Below are 19,233 nucleotides of genomic sequence, written 5' to 3' on the forward strand. Positions count from 1 at the left end.
TCTTTAAAATCAGAATCAAGACAAAGATGTCCACTTTCACCACTTTTATTCAGCATAGTACTGGAAATCTACAGCAACCAGACAAGAAAAATAAATAAAAGGTATCTAAATTGGAAAAGAAGAAGTAAAACTGTCATTATTTGGAGATGACAATATTATATACAAAGAATCCTAAAGATTCCATAAAAAAAAAAACTATTAGAACTAATCGATAAATTCAATAAAGTAACAGGATTCAAAATTAACATTCAGAAATCAGTTAGATTTTTATATACCGACAATGACTATCAGAAAGAGAAATTAAGAAAACAATGCCATTTGCAATTGTATCAAAAAGGATAAAAAACCTAGGAACAAATTTAACCAGGAGGTAAAAGACCTGTACTTGGAAAACTGCACAACACTGAAGAAATTGAAGAAGATACAAGTAAATGGAAGCATATACATTGCTCATGGATAGGAAGAATTAACATAGTTAATATATCCATACTACCCAAAGCAATCTACAGATTCAGTGCATTCCTTATCAAAATACCAAAATTATTTTTCACAGATCTAGAACAAATAATCCTAAAATTTATATGGAAACAGAAGAAAATCTAATAGCTAAAGCAATCTTGAAAAGGAAGAACAAAGTTGGAAGTATCATGCTACCTGATATCAATGTATATACTACAAGGCTATATTAAACCAACAAACAAATAACAAAAACCACCAAAAAACATGGTACTGGCATAAAAACTGACACATAGAGCAATGGAACAAAATAGTGAGGCCAGAAATAAATCCATACCTATATGCTCAATTAATCTTTGACAAAGGATACAAGACTATACAATGGGGTAAAAAAGTCCCTTCAATAAATGGTGTTGGGAAAACTGGACAGACAGATGCAAAGAATGAAACTAGATTACTTTCATACACCATACAAGAATAAACTCAAAATGAATTAAAGACTTAAATGTAAGATCCCAAACCATAAAAGTCCTAGAAGAAAACACAGGCAGTAAACTCTGTGACCTTGCTTTTAGTAATATATATATACTGAGTTTGTCTAACTCGTGTAGTTATCTAACCCAACAAGATTATCTACAAGTTTGTCTTCTGTACTTTCATCTTTTCCCCTTCTGTCTCTCTTTACTTCTTAGGCTTTTCAGCTCCAGTACTGCTTTGGCTAATTTCTTCATGGTCCCTCCTCTCTTTCATCCAGCATCCATTGAACTTATTCATGGTTACCTGGCCATGCTTTACTAATCCACCAATTCAACAAATATTTACTGAGCACTTAAGTGGTCCTTGAATTTCGGTATCACTAAGCATCCAATACTAGGGTATGACTTTGGCAAGGCAGGATTTGAATATTTACATAACATACATGTATATGTTTTTGATATGTCTATATATTTATATTTTCTTGGGCAAGGGATATATATATATGATATGATATGTTTTTGATATGATATATATATATATATCTATATATATATGTTTTCTTGGGCAAGGGAAACAAAAGAAAAAATAAACAAATTGACTACATCAAACTAAAGAATTTTTGCAAAGGAAACCATCTATAAAATGAAAGGACATCCATCTGAATGGGAGAAGATGTTCTCCAATGGTACATCTGATAAGAGGTTAATATCCAAAATATGTAAGGAACTCACACAACTTAGCAGAAAAAAACCAAACAATCCGATTTTAAAAATGGGCAGATGACCTGAATAGACATTTCTCCAAAGAGGACATACACATGGCCAATATACAAATGAAAAGATGCTCAATATCACTAATCATTAGGGAAATTCAAATTAAAACCACAATAAGATATGACCTCACACCTATCAGAACAGCTATCACCAATAAATCAAAAAACAAGTGTTGGTGAGAATGTAGAGAAAAGGGAACCGTTGTGTACTGTTCGTGGGATTATAAATTGGTGCAGACACTATGGAAAACAGTATAAAGCTCCTCAAAAAATTAGAAATAGAAGTGCCTTATGATCCAGCAATTCCACTTCTGGGTATTTCTCTGAAGAAATCCAAAACACTAATTCGAAAAGACATATGCACTTCTGTGTTCATTGCAACATTATGTACAATAGCCAAGATATGGAAGCAACCTAAGTGTCCATCAATAGATGATTAAATAAAGAAATGGTACATATATACACAGACTATTACTTAGCCACAAAAAAGAATGAAATCTTGCCATTTGCGACAACATAGATGGACCTAGAGGGTGTTATGCTAAGTGAAGTAAGTCAGACAGAGAAAGACAAATACCATATGATTTCACTTATATGTGGAATCTAAAAAACAAAATATATGAACAAACAAAACAGAAACAAACTAATAAAATGAATAAACAGAGAATAAAATTATGGTTACCAGATGTGAGGGGTCTTGGGGTGGATTTGTGAAAAGGGGAAGGGATTAAGAAGCATAAATTGCCAGTTATAAAACAGTCAAAGGATATAAAATGCAGCATATGTAATATAGTCAATAATATTGTAATAAATATATACAGTGTCAGATGGGTACTAGACTTATCTGGATGAGTACATCATAAGTTATATAAATGTCTAATCACTGTGTTGTACATCTGAAACTAATGTAATACTGTATGTCAACTGTAATTGAAAAATTAAAAAATTAAAAATAAATAAATGGTTTTTTTAAAGTTAATATTTATTGAGTCAATATATATTTATTTATTGATTGAAAGAATGAATGAATGGTGACCTGGAGACATTTTTTGAGGGGACATTTTTGAGACATTTTTTGAAGTGAGCTGATTTTCCTCAGAGATATCCAAATGCATATAGCAGGTCTTTGATTCTTGCTTGTGACTTGTGAAGCCCTGCTGCCCATAGGTTAAGGGGGTGGGGGATGATGAACATAGTCAGTGTATCCCAGGAAACCCTGCAGGCAAATTCTCAAGGAATAGAGATAACATAAACCTATATTTTCATCGATTTGTATTTTTATTGAATTGTGTCTGGATGTGTTTTGGACGTTTATTCTCCTCATCATCTTTGGAAATTCTCCTTCCTCTCCCTCTATTCTTCTCCTCTTCCTTTGCCTCTTGCCCCTCTTTCTCATTCTCCTCTTTCTCGTCTTCCCTACTGTTCACTGCCGTATTTTGTGCAAGTCATTGGAGAAATTCATCATTACCAACCAATAAAAGTTAGATGTGATACACTAAACCTTTTCTGTCCTGACATCTGCAGTTACTTTCAGCTCTTGGAAATAATTGAGATCACTTAGTCTTAAAACTGATTGAACCTTTTAAAACACTTGCTGAGGCCAAATAAAAGATCGCGAATAGGGCACAGGCATTGGAAATAAAATGTAATTGAGCAGGATCACAAAGAGCAATGCCAATATGTATGTAGAGTCATGGTTGGCTAAGTCATATGCAATGGCACTCTCCTTTTTCAATCGCAACAAAACCTTTAAACTTTGGAAATACTTGGATTGACCTTGGGGGTTTATAGAATTGACATGTTTATAATATTGACCATATGGCAAGATGGAGAGAAACTGGTTCCGATCCTCTCTGGTCTCTGATAATACAGATTCTGTTTCCTCTGTTGTGACTCTAACATGCCTTTTTTGTTTGTTATTTTCCTGAGTCATGGGTTTTGGCTCTGATTAACTGGTAGGTGTAAAGAGCCAGTCAAATAATCACAATATAATGTTCATTACTGACAACATCTCTGGAGATGCCCCTAGTTTTCAGATGAGCCAACAGCACCCTATGTACCAAGAAGGACCAATAGCCTTGTCATTCAGAAGCAATAGGTTTTCACAGGTAATGGATCTCACAACAGGCCTCCTTTCGCATCAGAATCTGCTCCAACAGTGATCTACTACATCAAAGTCTAAAGAAGTCAATGTCACTTGGAGGCAAACTGCAGAGACAAGTTTGTCTAACTCAGTGTAGTTATCTAACCCAACAAGATTATCTAACAAGTTTATCTTCTGTACTTTCATCCTTTTCCCTTCTGTCTCTCTTTATTTCTTAGGCGTTTCAGCTTCAGTACTGCTTTGGCTAATTTCTTCATGGTCCCTCCTCTCTTTCATCCAGCATCCATTGAACTTATTCAGGGTTACCTGGCCATGCTTTACTAATCCACCAATTCAACAAATATTTACGGAGCACCTAAGTGGTCCTTGAATTTTGGTATCACTGAGCATCCAATTCCAGGGTATGACATTGGCAAGGCAGGATCTGAACATTTACATAACATGAGGAAAAAGAATGAAGACAAAACTCTTAACTTCTTTGGCAAACTACCTTATAAAGTAGCTGAAATTCAATAAGCCCTTTGGTGAAGAGAGGCATTGTGAGCACACCAGGAAGAAGCCAGAGACCCAGTGACAAAGGTTGAGTTTTTCTATTGCAAGCACACCTCTTCCCCAAACGTTCTCTCCCTGAAAGCTGCTGACAGAGCTTTGGCAAAAGATCGTCCTCCTGTTGGCTGATAAGCTAAGCCCTGTTTTATATTTAACTCCTTCCAGTGCTGGGGGAGGGGGGGGGGGCGGGTTGCGCGGTTTATAAGGGAGCTGTGACAATTTTCTCGTCAGTCCTCTTCCTCCCGCTCCCCTTCTATCCGACCCCCATCCCCGTTTCGGCATTCATCCTTGAGTGGCTGGTGGAAACTTGCAGCGAGAGGGAAAGACGCAAGAAGCCAGAGAGGTGTGCGAAAAGCGAAAACAGGCTGCCAAACCAGGGCATTCCTTCCCATTTAAAAAGGAAGTCTGCTGACGTCACTTAAATTTAACATTCTTTCGTGTGTAGCATTTTACTTTGGAAACAAAAATGAACTTTGAGGAAGGAGAAGACTCTAAGAGATACTGCATTAAAACGAAACATGTGGCCATTATCTGCGCGGTGGTGGTGGGTGTAGGATTGATAGTAGGACTTGCTGTGGGCTTGACCAGATCCTGTGACCCCATGGAAGACGGCCCTTCCCACGGCCCTCCCACAGCGAGCCCTCCCCAGGACCAGGGGGTATGTCCTGCCAGTGACGATGAAAGTGGAGCCTGGAAGAATTTCAGGCTGCCGGACTTCATCAAGCCGATGCACTACGACCTGGAGGTGAAGCCCGTGTTGGAGGAGGACACGTACACGGGCAGTGTGACCATCACCATCGCCCTGAGCGCGCCCACCCGGCACCTGTGGCTGCACCTCCGCGAGACCAAGATCAGCCGGCTCCCCGTGCTGAAGCGGCGCTCGGGCGCGCAGGTGCAGGTCCGGCGGTGCTTCGAGTACCCAAAGCAGGAGTATGTGGTGCTGGAGGCAGAGGATGAGCTCGCACCCAGCGGGGAGGAGGATCCCTATCTCCTGACCTTGGAGTTTGCTGGCTGGCTGAACGGCTCGCTCGTGGGATTTTATAGAACGACATACGTGGAGAAAGGACAAGTCAAGTAAGTATTAACTTTTGCTGTATTTCCCCTAAACTCATAGATTTACTTTCCATTTCTTTTCCTTTCCTTTGCACTTTGCACCTTTCAATTACTTTTTTGGTCTCATCTTGATCTAAACTTGGTGTCAGTTCTGCCTATTCATCTGGGAAGCAACAATTCTTGCCCTGTTGTATTTTTCAAAGATTATCGTAAAACTTGAAAGTATTGAGTGAGCTGCACCGAGTGGGGGAAAAAAAAATCAGTGGCAGCACATAAATAAATCTTTGGGCTTATTACCCATAATTCAATATGCAATGATAATGTAAAGCGTTTTGCAACATAAAAGATATGTTAAATGATTAAGGACATAAAAACATTGTTCCTCCCCACAGTCTTCCAACTGTGTGTGTGCGTGTGTGTACACACAATTCCATTTCCTGAGTCTAGCATAGATGGTTGCTTGCCTTGACAATTATTCAAAGTTTATTACCAGAGCTATGGTAAAGGCATAAACTCTCTTAATGATCTCAAAAAACCTTCACACTGTGGGCGTGATCCTTGTAACAGGAAGGAAGGCTACACCTGAGGTGTCACTGAACTTGAAACTACTTTGACCTTTACTTACTCAGATTCTGAATAGCTAAATGATTAAGAAACCTTAATCTTGTAGTTCAGAAACGTGATTCTGGGGCCAGCCTACTGTACATCCCTTTCCCATGCTGTTTTAAGCATCTACAGAGCAAAGTAAACCTTTTGGTCATAATTCTTCCCATTGTTTGTCAGAGAGACCCAAAGACTAAAATAAAATATTGAAATACCCCTATCTTACTGTGTGGTACACTAACACATGAAGCAGAAACGCTACTTTGTAAAAAAAAATTTCGAGGAATCATGCTCATGTAGATGGTGTATCTTAATATCAGTAGTAATAAAACAAACTTCGTTATTGTTTACGTTTTTCTGTTCATAAGAATGATAAATGTTGAAAGCATAGAAAATTATAAAAATGGAAATTCAAAAGAACCTATAAGTACTTTCACCATCCAGTGGTGACCCCATTAACATGTTAATTCAATTAATATTTTTCTAGGCAATCAAAATTGTAATTATAGAATGTCTATATATGTATCTATATACCTTTTTAACTTAACATATTATAAGCATTTTCCCTCATTCTTAAACATTTTAAAGAATCTGATTTTAAAGATTGTGCAATATTTCATTGTCTTAATGCACTGTTATTTTTTAAAACCAATTCCCTAATGTCAGGCATTTGAGTTGCTTCCAGTGTTTTATTACTATAAACAAGTCAGAAAACAATATAGTTGTAAGTACCTACATCTTTAAGTGTGTATCTGTTTATTTCCTTATGTTAGGATATAAAGGGTATGAATATATCCAGAAACTTGTAACATTTGTTTTGCTTATTTCATAAATAACACACATGCACTGCGGAAAACCTGAAAGATGGGGAAAATTATAGTGAAAAATAAAAATCCATTTATGAGTCTATCACTCAAGTATAGTCCTTGTTAATATTTAGGCAGATATTCTTCTAGTATTTTTCTGGACACAGATAAACATGATATTATGCTGTACGTAGTATTGTGTAATATGCTTGTAGGATATATCAACACTTTAACATGTTTGTTACTCTTACACAAATTATTTAATTGATACATAATAGTTCATTGTATGGATATAATGTAATTTATTCAACTTTTCCATTAAAGTTGGCATTTAAGTTGCTCCCGTTATTTTTAACCTATAAACACTTATAAAAATGTAATAAACAGCCCTGTAAAAACTATGTATGAGTGAGTATAACATTTCCTAATATTTCTTAGGAAAATGGTCCAAACTACCTATGTATGAATGCATGTACACATGTATATGTATGCATACATATACATATATAACACGTGCATGCACAATGTGTATGTGTGTGTGCTTCTAAACTGACTTTCAAAAAGTATGTCCTAAATTATGTTTCCATCAACAATGAAGGAAAGTACCAACTTCTCTGAACCCCACTAATGATAAATGATTTTTGAAAGTGTTTGCACTTTGGTGGAGGAAAAGGCATACTATTCTGAAGAATATCCACCTCCAAGTGATTCTAAAAATTCATTAGTGTAAACTGAAAATGAGTTAAAATTTGTAAATGATTATTGCTAAGACTTTAAAACTACTTCTTAGGTTTTGAAAACAATAGAAATTTCATCCAAGTAAAGACATCAAAATATTTTATAAAAATTCTATACACCACAGGAAGGCCAAACAAATATGGAACATGGTTCCATTAATAAAGTTCTGTTATGTACTTTATATATTTTTTAAAGTACTATATACATTATTCACTCTGATTCTTTGGATTATTTTACCACACCACTTAATTTTACCATAAAATACAAACGTGAGAACTGACATTCTGAAACTCAGCTGTCTTCATTGTTGGTCAGAAAACACTAAACAACAGCAAGATTAGCAAAGAAGGCTGGTGCTCAGTTAGAATCTCCGCGAAGATTGGTCTTCCTGAATTTGTTTGTTTTCATTGGTAGCAGTTGAGGCTCTCGTGTTACACAGGATGCTGCCAGTTCGGCACTGCATACATGCTTAGGGACAGTTCTGGCACTTACTCAATAACTTCATTTAGGCTAACAGGAATGCTTTTTGTTTTTCTTGTTACAAAATATTTCAGGCATATGAGAAAAGTGTATTGTTTTTTTCAAGCCTGTAACATTTTGACAATATGGGCCTCTAGGGGTTCCCATCCCCAGTGTCCACAGAAGGACCACAAGAGTGAGTTCACTAGAGCAGCACCATCCTTCCACATTATAGAGTGGGTTTTATAATATTTGATGTTAATGCAATTTAAAATACCATTATAGTCATATATTTTAGGTATGCAGTCAAAATTACATTCTCTGATATTTTTCCCTTAATGTAAAATTTAACTCTAGGGTTGAGTATTAGCAATTTGGGATATGATTGTTGCAACCATGATGCAAAGTAAACATGCACTCAGTAGTAACCAAAATTACTTGATTTCTGCAAATACAACCAGGACTTGGACTTCACAGAAGGGAGACAACTATCTGAGCTTCTTTTCCTCAAAATTCTGAGGTAAAGGAGAGTTGGAGAAGAAGGTGGAGCCAGCTTAGAGTTCCCTCACATCATCTTGCTGGGGACAGAGTTGTAATGAGGCTTAGGGGGAGAAAGTTTAAGAAACTTAAAAGTTACTTTGAAGTTTCTACTCTCTGGTCTGTTCTTTAAAGTCTGAGGAAAACCGTTAAGGATTGAAACCTTTAGAATGTTTCTCTGCCCACACCTCCAAACCCCACCACACTCTTTTCAGTTGTTCTTTTCCCAGACAGAGTCACTTCTAATCAAATCGCCAAAGAATACAACAATATTTTCTTCTTTCCCAGGTTCAGCATTTTTCTCAGCATTTGAATTGCTCTTACACAGCATTCCCCAAAGTATGTTCCACAGCACTCTACTTGCATGGGATATTAATAGATTTTGCCAGAACAAAAGCACAGGGGGGCTCTGTGGCCAAATTAGTTTAGGAGGTAATACTAAATTTAAAAATGACCGGTTTTTTTGTGTTTTTTTTTAATGGCAGGCCTTTTCAGGACTTTTATATGACAATATCCATTATGAATCTCCAGAGGCTGCCATAGTTGCAGGTTCCCAACCTGATGTGATTATGGACTCTTCTGTCGTTCTCTGAGAGTAGGCTGTGTCTCTCTTGTTCACTGCCTAGCACACAGTGAGCACTCAAATATTATTGAATGAACATGTAGAAACATTTTCATACAGGCCTTTATACTACTAATGTTCTCTGGTGCCCCTTTCCTGTAAAGGAATCCAACTTCCACCAATGACATCTTTACCTTCCCACACGGTGGAAAATTTCCCTTGGTTCCTTTTCTGCCCATCTTGATGAAGGGAAGAGGAGTTGGTAAATATATATATATATATATATTTTTTTTAGGAACATAGTCTTCATACTTTAAGGACTAAAAATCATTGGAATTGACAGGAATTACAACAAGAATTTAAAAGGGGGACAGATGGTTTCTAGTTTGGGTTTTCTGGGTGTTCTTTGTGGCTTTGGTAGGACTGATGCTGAATTTTAACATTATGGTGGGAGTTCAATAGGCAAGTGAGAAGGTAAAAAGGAAAGGCATCAAATCAGAAAAGTAGTGTGGAAAGAAGAAATTAGTTTGTGGGTTTATATGAAGAGGCTAGCTAGAGATAACCCTGGAAAATCCATAAGAATAACAAGGAAGGACAGCTAATGATAGGCATTATTAAGGAAAAATTAACTGGTGACTATTTAGATGTGGATGGTGAAGAAAGAGCTGAATCCATGCATGGGTATATGGGAAATACTGCAACAATCTAGGAAAGAGAAATGAAGATCAGGTAGGTCAGTAGTTTCAAGCTAGATAGAAGAGGACACAACGGAAAAGATAGTTTGGAGGTAAGGGAGTCGGGATTTACAAATTGATTGTAAAGGATTAAGTTAAAGTTATAGGTCTAGGATGCCCCAGATATCTGATCTGAGTAATAGGCCACACATTTAATTGGTATTGGAAATAGAAGAGAAAAACCACATTTAGAAGGGAAAGTTATAAGTTCCACGTCAGACGCATTGCCTGCCTGTCAGACATCTAGGAAGAGATGTCTAGTAGACATTTAAATAAATAACTCTGAAGCACAAGGTTAGGGCTTGTGATAAAGAATTAGGAATTAAGTGGAAACATGGTGAAAAAGAAATCAGTGAGATGGTCTTAGTTAAGTGTGTGGTATATTCTCACATGTGTGGATGTGTATACTTATTTGTAGTTTTGATCTTGAAATGTTAGTTGTACGTCAGTTTATTCATTATATTCTTAGATTGATATGTTGAGCTGTCAGTATATCCATTATCAACAAAGAATAGAATTTTTTTGGGGGGGTCTTGTTTACTTGTTGAAGGAGGCTTAGTAATTTCCTTTATTTTTAGAAGCAAGGAAACAAAAAGAAATTTTACTTGACCTTGAATGTCTTCTACATAGGAAAAAAGCAACTGGAAACTACTTAAAGGGAGAGAGAGAGAGAGAGAAAGAAACAGAGAGACACATTGGGGCGGGGGGGGGGGACAGAGAGAGAGAGAGAGAGAGAGAGAGAGAGAGAGAGAGAGATTAGGATAAAATCTAAACAATTGGTGAAACTGGGTAAAGTTTTTAGGAGTTCTCTTATAACTTTTCTGTAAATTTGAAGTTAAATAATTAACTGGTTCATTCATACCACCAAAAATATGTTGGAATCTGAATAAGCTCAATGGGTTGTCTTGTACTGATCAGCTTCCCTACTCAACTCTGGAACACTTTCTTTAGTCTACAGAGACACTGAGACACTTAGCAATTGTGGCTGCCTCGCTTGCATCAGAAGCCCTTTGTTTAAGGTTTCCACTCAGACCTTGTTATTTATTTTGGTGGATTAAGTTAATAAATTGCTGAACATAGCCTGAAAGTCTTCACTAGAAACAGTATGCCAGATGATTTATGAGATAATCAAGTTGATTGGTTTGTTTTTCTTTTAAGTTGATTAACTGGCCTTTGACTTGCATCACCCCTTCTCTCTTCAGCTTTCTTTAAAGTCACCTTGATATGATGCACTCAGAGCAGTCAGAAGAATGTTCTTCCCTTTAACAAATTAATAAACATAGAATTATATTTTTAATGTGCTGGGCCTCAAAAGTGACTTATTAGCACGGCCTAGAGAGGCCCTTATGGAAATATGGTTTACCTCAGCATGGTTGCCTGGCCTTGTATTTATTTAGGATGTAACAAAGAACAAAGAGTCTTTCCTGAACACATTGTGCTATTAGCCCAGTTTTTTCCACTAATTTGCAACACAATTCATCTGATTTTTAAAAGAAAAAGTTTTAATCACTGAATAAAGCCTCCCCAAAGAAGTTGTGTTCTAAAATTGTTTGTACTGTTATTTCATATGCCTTGTTTTCAAATTTACACATATTCACAAAACTTTAGTAAGTTTGAATGGGCTTTACCATATATAAACAGGAGCTTTTGAGTTATTCAGGAGTTCAATCACATCAATGTAGAACTCAGTCTCCTTGGAAATAAAAAGAAGAGGCTCCAGGTTGACAAATGGTGGGGAAGTAGAAAGAAACTGGCTGCTGTTCGTACTATCTGTAGTCACGTACAGAACATGATCAAGGGTGTTACCTTGGGCTTCCGTTACAAGATGAGGTCTGTGTGTGCTCACTTCCCTATCAAAGTCATTATTCAGGAGAATAGGTCTCCTGCTGAAATGCGAAATCTCTTGCGTGAAACGTACATCCGCAGGGTTCAGATGAGGTCAGGTGTCACTTGTTCAGTAGTATCTCAAGCCCAGAAAGATGAGTTAATTCTTGAAGGTAATGATACTAAAGTTGTATCAGATCAGCTGTTTTGATTCAACAAGCCACACAGTTAAAAACAAGGATATCAGAAAACTTTTGGATGGTATCTATGTTTCTGCAAAAGGAACAGTTCAGCAGGCTGATGAATAAGATCTAAGTTGTCCAGCTACAGAAACACCAAGATGTTGAGGGTTCCAGACTTATTTGTGATATTTTAAAGATGCAATAAAAGTCATGATTTGGGGGCAGCAGAAGAAGAAGAGCTTGTCCTTCTCCCCCACTTATTTATTTATGTATTTTTTATCAGTGTAAGGATTCATGGATTTTTGTTTTATTCAATGGGTTATAATCCCATTGTTTATTTTGATGTTCCAGTTCCCCCAGATTTGGCTAGTAGTAGTCCCCTCAAGCAGAGTCCGTTTCCTATTTACTTGTTCCCATGATTCTTTGAGAATTTTGTTACTTTTTGGCACAGCAAGATATTCCAGGGTCATCTTAGACTTTTCCTGACCCAGCAGCAGAATCAGCCATTTCTCTAAGGAATCACAGTTCCTTTTAGTGGAGAACGGTATTTAGAAATGATCCTCTGGGAACCACTCTGTTTCCCCAAAAATAAGACCTAGCTGGACAATCAGTTCTAATGTGTCTTTTGGAGCAAAAACTTATATAAGACCCGTTATGTTATATTATATTATAGACCAGGTCTTATATGAATTTTTGATCCAAAAGACACATTGGAGCCAATTGTCCAGCTAGGTCTTGTTTTCGGGGAAACACAGTAGTTGTGCTCATTGCTACAAGCTGATCATGGCATTTAGTCTTGTTCAGTAGACAAAGCTAGGAAATGTGTGTGTGTGTGTGTGTGTGTGTGTGTGTGTGTGTGTATTTTTATATCCATCTACCTATATCTATATGAAAAATCAATAAATACCAAATCTGCAATTACAATTCAATACCAAGTGTACATTCTAATCTTCTGCCTTTACAAATATATAATTCTCTTCCCCAACAGTGAGAAACCTGCTTTCCATTATTTGTTTTCTTTTTTTCATTTGCTCACGTCTAGCATACAAAGAAGGTTGTTTCTGAATTGCTACCCCATAACACAGCAACAACACAAAACTATTTACTAGAGCTCACTATTGATTTACAGTTATTTTGGGGTAAAATTTATATGAATTAAATGCACAAATCTAATGGCTACGCTTCAATGAATTTTGACAAATGCATACATCTTTGTTACCTACACCCCTATGAAGATAAGAGATTTTTTTTCAGTTATCCCAGAAAGCGCCCTTTCTCAGTCAACAATCTTTCAAGACAGCCACTTTTCTGGTTGTATTTTTTACACAGATTAGTTTTCTTGACTGAGTGTTTAACAAGTAATTTTTATATCTAGAGAGTTTTTAAAAAGAAACTAAAAAATATTTTAATTTCTTATAGATGAATGTTGACCTATGGCATATTTTTTTTAGGTAAATTAATGTATATAATACATCCTTGAACCAAAATGAAATTCAGACTCTTACCATTGGCCTCACAGACCTCACCAAATTCTTTTGCCAAATTCTGGTTCACTATACTTCCGCCACGCTGGACACCTTTCAGGTCCTCAGCCACTTTAAGTTCTGTTTTACCTCCGACACTGTGCCCGTACTGTTCCCTTTGGTAGAACACATTTTCCTTAAGCTTCACCTGTCTGGCTTTTTCTCATCATTCAGATTTCAGCAAACCATCCCTACTGTAAGAGATCTTCCCTGACTACTCTAGCTAATGTTGCTCACTTTTCCTGAGTCATTCTCTGTTACTCCCCATTTTATTTTCTATAGAGCTCTCATTCTCATCTATCTATCTATCTATCTATCTATCTATCTATCTATCTATCTATCTATCTATCTACCTACTTATTTATCATCTGTCTATCGATTAGGTTAGTGCAAAAGTACTTGTGGGTTTTGCAATTATTTTTAACCTTTTAAACTGCAATTACTTTTGCTCCAACCTAATATTTTGCCATTGTTATTCCCTCCGCACCTAGAATAAGGCCTGGGAAATGCGTGCGTGCGTGTGCGCGCGCGCGCGCGCGTATGTGTGTGTATGGAAGGAAGGAATTCAATAAATATCTGTTAGATTAATGAGTGATATAATAACTTATCTTGGTAATCTTTACAATATACCTTCCTTAGTCCCTGAGAATGTTGAAGGACAAAATATTTTCCTTACACAAATTATTAATGAATATAAGTCAACAGTTTTTATTTCCCCTTTCTTTTATATTTTTTAGTTTGCTTAGTCATCTAACGAACAACTAACTGTACAATAATACTATCTTACTGTGATATGACTACATGTGCAAAGTATATATTCATTGTTTTTTTTGAGCCATTTCTCATGAAAAAATATTTCTACTTTGAAATGACGGGAATATTGAGCATTAACATTTTCACTTACATAAGCATATGCCTTGTTAGAGCCATAAAAAAATGCTGTCTCTTCTCAAAAACGGGCTTTACACCTCGCCAAAGTTTGCTTCACCTGGCAGATTACTCAGAGCACTGCCTTTGCATGGAAATGAAACTGAGGCTTTTTTTCTCTGGTGTAACATAAATAAGAAAGAATATGCCATTAGGGACAGGAGCTGGGACTCTGGGATACGCTCCTCTCTACTCCATGACAGAACACAGCTGCTCACTCTCACAAGGGCAGTTAGAGACAAGCCTTCCAGTTGGCTTGTTTATCTACTTGTTGTCCCACAGCTTTGGGGTGAAGAGAGTGATAGCTCATAATTGGGTTTATTTTTGCTCTTCTACAGTTCATATGTTTTTAATGATGGCACTAAAGTATCTAAATATTCATAGAAAATATCTGAAGCAGTCTCTGGATTTTCATTTATGTATTAACCTAAAAATTCCAGAAAAGACTTGGGCAACTATTTTATAGTTTCTGGATGAAAATTCATTTTAAGAAAGGTAATGGTTATAATTACATAGCTGATTTTTTCCATAGTAACAGAAACATAGAGGCTGTCAGAAGAGGCAACATGCGTTTTGTTTGTTTGTGTGTTTCTTTCTAAGGAGCATAGCAGCCACTGATCATGAACCAACAGATGCCAGGAAATCCTTCCCTTGTTTTGATGAGCCCAACAAAAAGGCAACTTACACAATATCTATCATCCACCCCAAAGACTATAAGGCACTTTCAAATATGCCAGTGGAGGTGAGTATTTTTAAAAATTTTTTTGTTTATGCAGATAGTTTGTTTAAAATATCAGGTAAATTACCCAATTTGCTAGGAGAGAATCCTACTGAATTCTAAAAGTAATTGTGTTCTAATAGCTTGTTTTAGTTTCAAAGTTTCAAAACACACTTTGGCAATCTCTTTCCTTTGAGTCCTAGAAGTCTTTAATCCAAGAGATCACAGTCCAGTCAAAAAGCCACATTGGGTTTTCTAAGCAAGAGAAAATACAGTCGACATACATCAGCTGGGCTCTGCTTAACGCAGAGAGTCTCCAGTTATGACAAATTAATGGCAAACTATTGGAATTACAGACTTAAAAATATTTGAGGGTCTCATCACTATTCTTGCTTTTTATTTTACTATAAACCCAGTTTTTAAGATAGAGATACTGCAAAATATCATCACTTAAATATTGGAATGTAGAAGCCAACTCCAGAAAATAGCACGCCTATAGATTTTCTGGTGAATGAAACATACTCATTAAATGTTAAAAAAAAAAAAATAGGCTACAGTAAGTTCTGTCTGTACAATTATTAACATAAGACTCTTTCCCTTGTTATTGCTCCTCATCCCCATAATGGGTAATGGGTAATGCAGTTAACTAAAGTGTCACTATTAGTTAACTGAGGTTTATTATACCTTAAATGTTTGACCTGTAAGGGTCAGGCTCACCCTTAGATATAATTCTCATCTACCTAGTATTAAAAGGATAACCTGCCAAACTTACATCTGCCATCTTTCTGATCTATGATCTGAAATATCATCACTGGAATTCTTCCCATTTAATCATAAATATTACTCCGAAAAACAAGAACAAGATAAAACAAACAAAATCTTAAGAGGGTTAAAAAGTAAACTGCCATCGACTATGCATGCCTCAGTGTGAATTACTTTATCAACTTGGTTTCTTCTGGTATCCAGGGTCTGAGTGAGTTTTGATTGGAGAAAAAAGAGGAAAAGATAAACTTAAAGTGTGACACACCAATCCAGAAGACTGGATCAGGGCAAAATGCCATTAGAATGTCTTGGCATGGAAGAGGGAAGTAAAGGCAGGAAGAGAAAGCATGCAAACTTTACTAACTTCTGCTTAAGACCTCCCCATATGACCTTTTCCTTTTGCAGAGTATACTTCTGAAAGTCTTGGAAAAGGGAGAATATTCTGGGTCATTAGGACATCAAACTAATACCTGCAGGTTTTTATTGCAGAGTATCTTACTTTGCTAGAGCTCCAACACTCTCATACAAGCACAAACATACTTGCCTTGTCAATGATGCATCAATTCTAGTTCAGCTTCCCTCACTTAATCCCTTTTTAAAGCTTCTCCTTGTAGTGTGATTTATTGTGTAGCTGCAGGGCATGTGGAAATGTTTAAACAATGGGTTGCAAGAGTTGGGCAAGTTTTTGCATATGAAGTATTAGGACTGATGATTGGCAGTGAGAAAAGCAAAGCTGGCCTGGACAGAAAACCAGACAGATGGGGTCAGTAGTTGCATCAAGCAATGCAATCCTTCTCTCTCTCCATGGTAACCAAGGCAGTGATTTTAGTGAACATACCTTGGGTCTTCGAGGTAGACAGCCAGAGATGGAAAAGAGAACCCAACATCCTGCTATGCCTGGTACAGCTGTTGCTGACCTGCACTTAGTCAAATCAGCAAATACCTACTTAGTTCTTCCTGTGTGCAAGGCATTGAGCACTAGCCTAGTCTTCATTAAGGGATCGCAGTATCTCCTCAAGTATTATCATCAGGATTGTGTGTTTCATGTAGAAAGATAAAGTCCTGTCCAGTTTATATCACATTCAAAATTGTATTTCTCTCTCAGAAACTTTTACAGTGTATAGCTCAATATCTCTTTCACAGTACTAAAAATAAAATGAATCTTCCTTTAGTCTTTTTGACATCACCATGTAGAGGTTCAAAAGAAATTTTACCCCTAAGCTTTGACAAAGGACTTCTGTCTGACTAAAAGCCAGGTTTGGAGTAATCATTTGCACACGACTGATCTTTTGATAAATAAAAGATTATCTTTTGTTTTTCAACAGAAAGAAGAGTCACTTGATGATAAATGGAGTCGGACAACTTTCCAGAAGTCTGTCCCCATGAGCACTTACCTGGTGTGCTTTGCTGTGCATCAGTTTTACCCTGTAGAGAGAACGTCAAAGAGGGGAATACCTGTGAGTCACATTACATATTTTTTAAAACCTATCACCTATGCATTTATGATTAATTTGCTACTGTTTTTGAATCATTTTTCCCCCCTATAACAGACTAGAAAAGCTGATTAGCTACCAGGGTCTGTGAACTTGATGGTACACTGAACAATATAGAAACATCTAAGCTAAAAGGACACCGGTAGAAAATAAACAAACACAACAGGTATAGAAATATGTAGCTTACAGTTATTGTAAGGCGAAAATTCACTATAAATGAAAAGCTAGCTTGTAAGTAAACCATCACAAATATATTAAAATATTGGGGCATGCCTAATTTAATAAGATGGTTGAGTATATGTGCTTGGGTCCCAGATAGTCTAGAGAGGGAGGAGGAAACTAGAGGTAAATCAGTATCCTCTGAGCAACGAAGCACTGAGAGATTTGTGGTGCCGTTTTTATATGTAATTAAAAATAAGACAACAGCAAAGTTTCAAAAAGCAGTTTTTATAAAGTGTAAGATAATATAAATATGAAGTTTGTTTTTTTATCAAGATGACTAATTCAATAATATTCAATTGAAAAGCCAAATACTTGTACCTAATCATTTTTCTCATTTTAGAGGCCCCAATTTTGCTAGTGTGTTTTCCTACCTCTGTGCTACATATTTTATATGTACATATGGACGAAATCATCACCCCATTTTAAAGATGAGAGAATTAAAATTTAATGTCTTTAAGTAATTTGTTCAAGATTGTCCAGCTGACAAGTGGTGGAGACTCAAATTCCAAATTCTTTCCAAATACTGTACCCTCCTAAGCCTTCTGAAATGTGATATTCTGACTGTATCTTTACTTCTTTACCAGTCACTAGAGGGAAGGATATTCCTCTATTTCCTGTGAAGTTAGCTCCTGGGAAAATTTACCTTAATGTTGGTGCAGTAAGGGTTGATTCTGAGATAGCCTAAACCTGGATTTTCAGTATGCAGCCTATACTGTGTCCAAATTATAGCAAAGGGAGGAATGTACATTTTTCAAACGGACTTTAAAAGACCTTTTTAAATGGGTTCTATATCATGATGACTGATCTGACTTTTGTCTTTCCTTTATCACATATGTTGCTTTGATGTGACCTTTAGATATGGTAAAGGACACTACTACCATTGGCTAAGAGAGACTATTACTGTGTAACTGCACTGGCAGGGTGAGTAATTAGCATCTGTATCAGTTAGTTAGCTGAGATCTACTGATGGATTTTACTATACAGAGGACTTGGAATGACATATTGAAAATGGTAGTTTGGCAGAAGATCCTGAAGTATCCTTTAAGTGGTAAATATTTCTTAAATGACTCTTCTATCAAAGCGGAGTGCATAACATTCTATCTTAAATTGCCGACGTTTTCCTCATTTGGGTGAGAAATGAAGATAATACTGTCATAATATATAACTTTCTGATTACTATTTGATAAGAGAGGAATGGAAAGCGAAACTCTCTTCAGACACTTCCCAGAGAGTCTGAGTCAGAAGAATTCAGTGAAAGTGAGGTGCAGCTGAGCAAGTAGGTGACCCTCCTATAGAAAATAAGCAACCAGTTTTCCTTTCTGCAAAAACTTGTAGGGCTATTTTCCTCAAAATAGAACCTTATAGGAGAACTTTAAGGCATTTATTGTGAATGACAATTCACAGTATATTTCACCTCTTTGACATTTAGGATGTACCCTGCCTGGCTCCCTATACACTCCCTCTAAATTGAAATCTAACAGCTAACACCCAAGCACAAATGCTCCCAGTACAATTTCCCACTCCAGAGAGAATTACAAATGAAAACAAATTACTTAAATGTACTTAAATGTAATATCAGAGGGAACCCACACCAGCCTCACAGTACTATATTCTTAGAGCTGAACAGATAGCAGGCATATGAGGAAAACAAGTGATATAAAAGACAAAATCCAAGACACAGTGGGGGTTAATAGTGATAATTGAAAAAACAAGATAATTCCCCCAAAAAAAG

The 19,233-nt window shown here is 36.5% G+C and overlaps 1 protein-coding gene and 1 pseudogene across 1 annotated transcript in view; both read left to right on the top strand.

The window, feature by feature from the left end:
• Positions 1-4,584: 4,584 nt before the first annotated feature.
• ENPEP (glutamyl aminopeptidase) overlaps positions 4,585-19,233 on the top strand; it is a 95,025-nt gene continuing 80,376 nt past the window's right edge. Inside the window, exons 1-3 of the mRNA XM_074322470.2 lie at positions 4,585-5,432; positions 14,907-15,048; positions 17,112-17,243. Coding sequence (XP_074178571.2) covers positions 4,825-5,432; positions 14,907-15,048; positions 17,112-17,243 — 882 coding nt within the window. The 5' untranslated portion in view covers positions 4,585-4,824. The remainder of the gene's footprint in view (positions 5,433-14,906; positions 15,049-17,111; positions 17,244-19,233) is intronic.
• LOC148759311 (large ribosomal subunit protein uL6 pseudogene) lies at positions 10,185-11,982 on the top strand (annotated as a pseudogene).

Source organism: Rhinolophus sinicus, chromosome 1 (assembly GCF_057876585.1).
Source record: "Rhinolophus sinicus isolate RSI-liver-muscle chromosome 1, RSI-T2T, whole genome shotgun sequence".
NCBI classification, from domain to species: domain Eukaryota; kingdom Metazoa; phylum Chordata; class Mammalia; order Chiroptera; family Rhinolophidae; genus Rhinolophus; species Rhinolophus sinicus.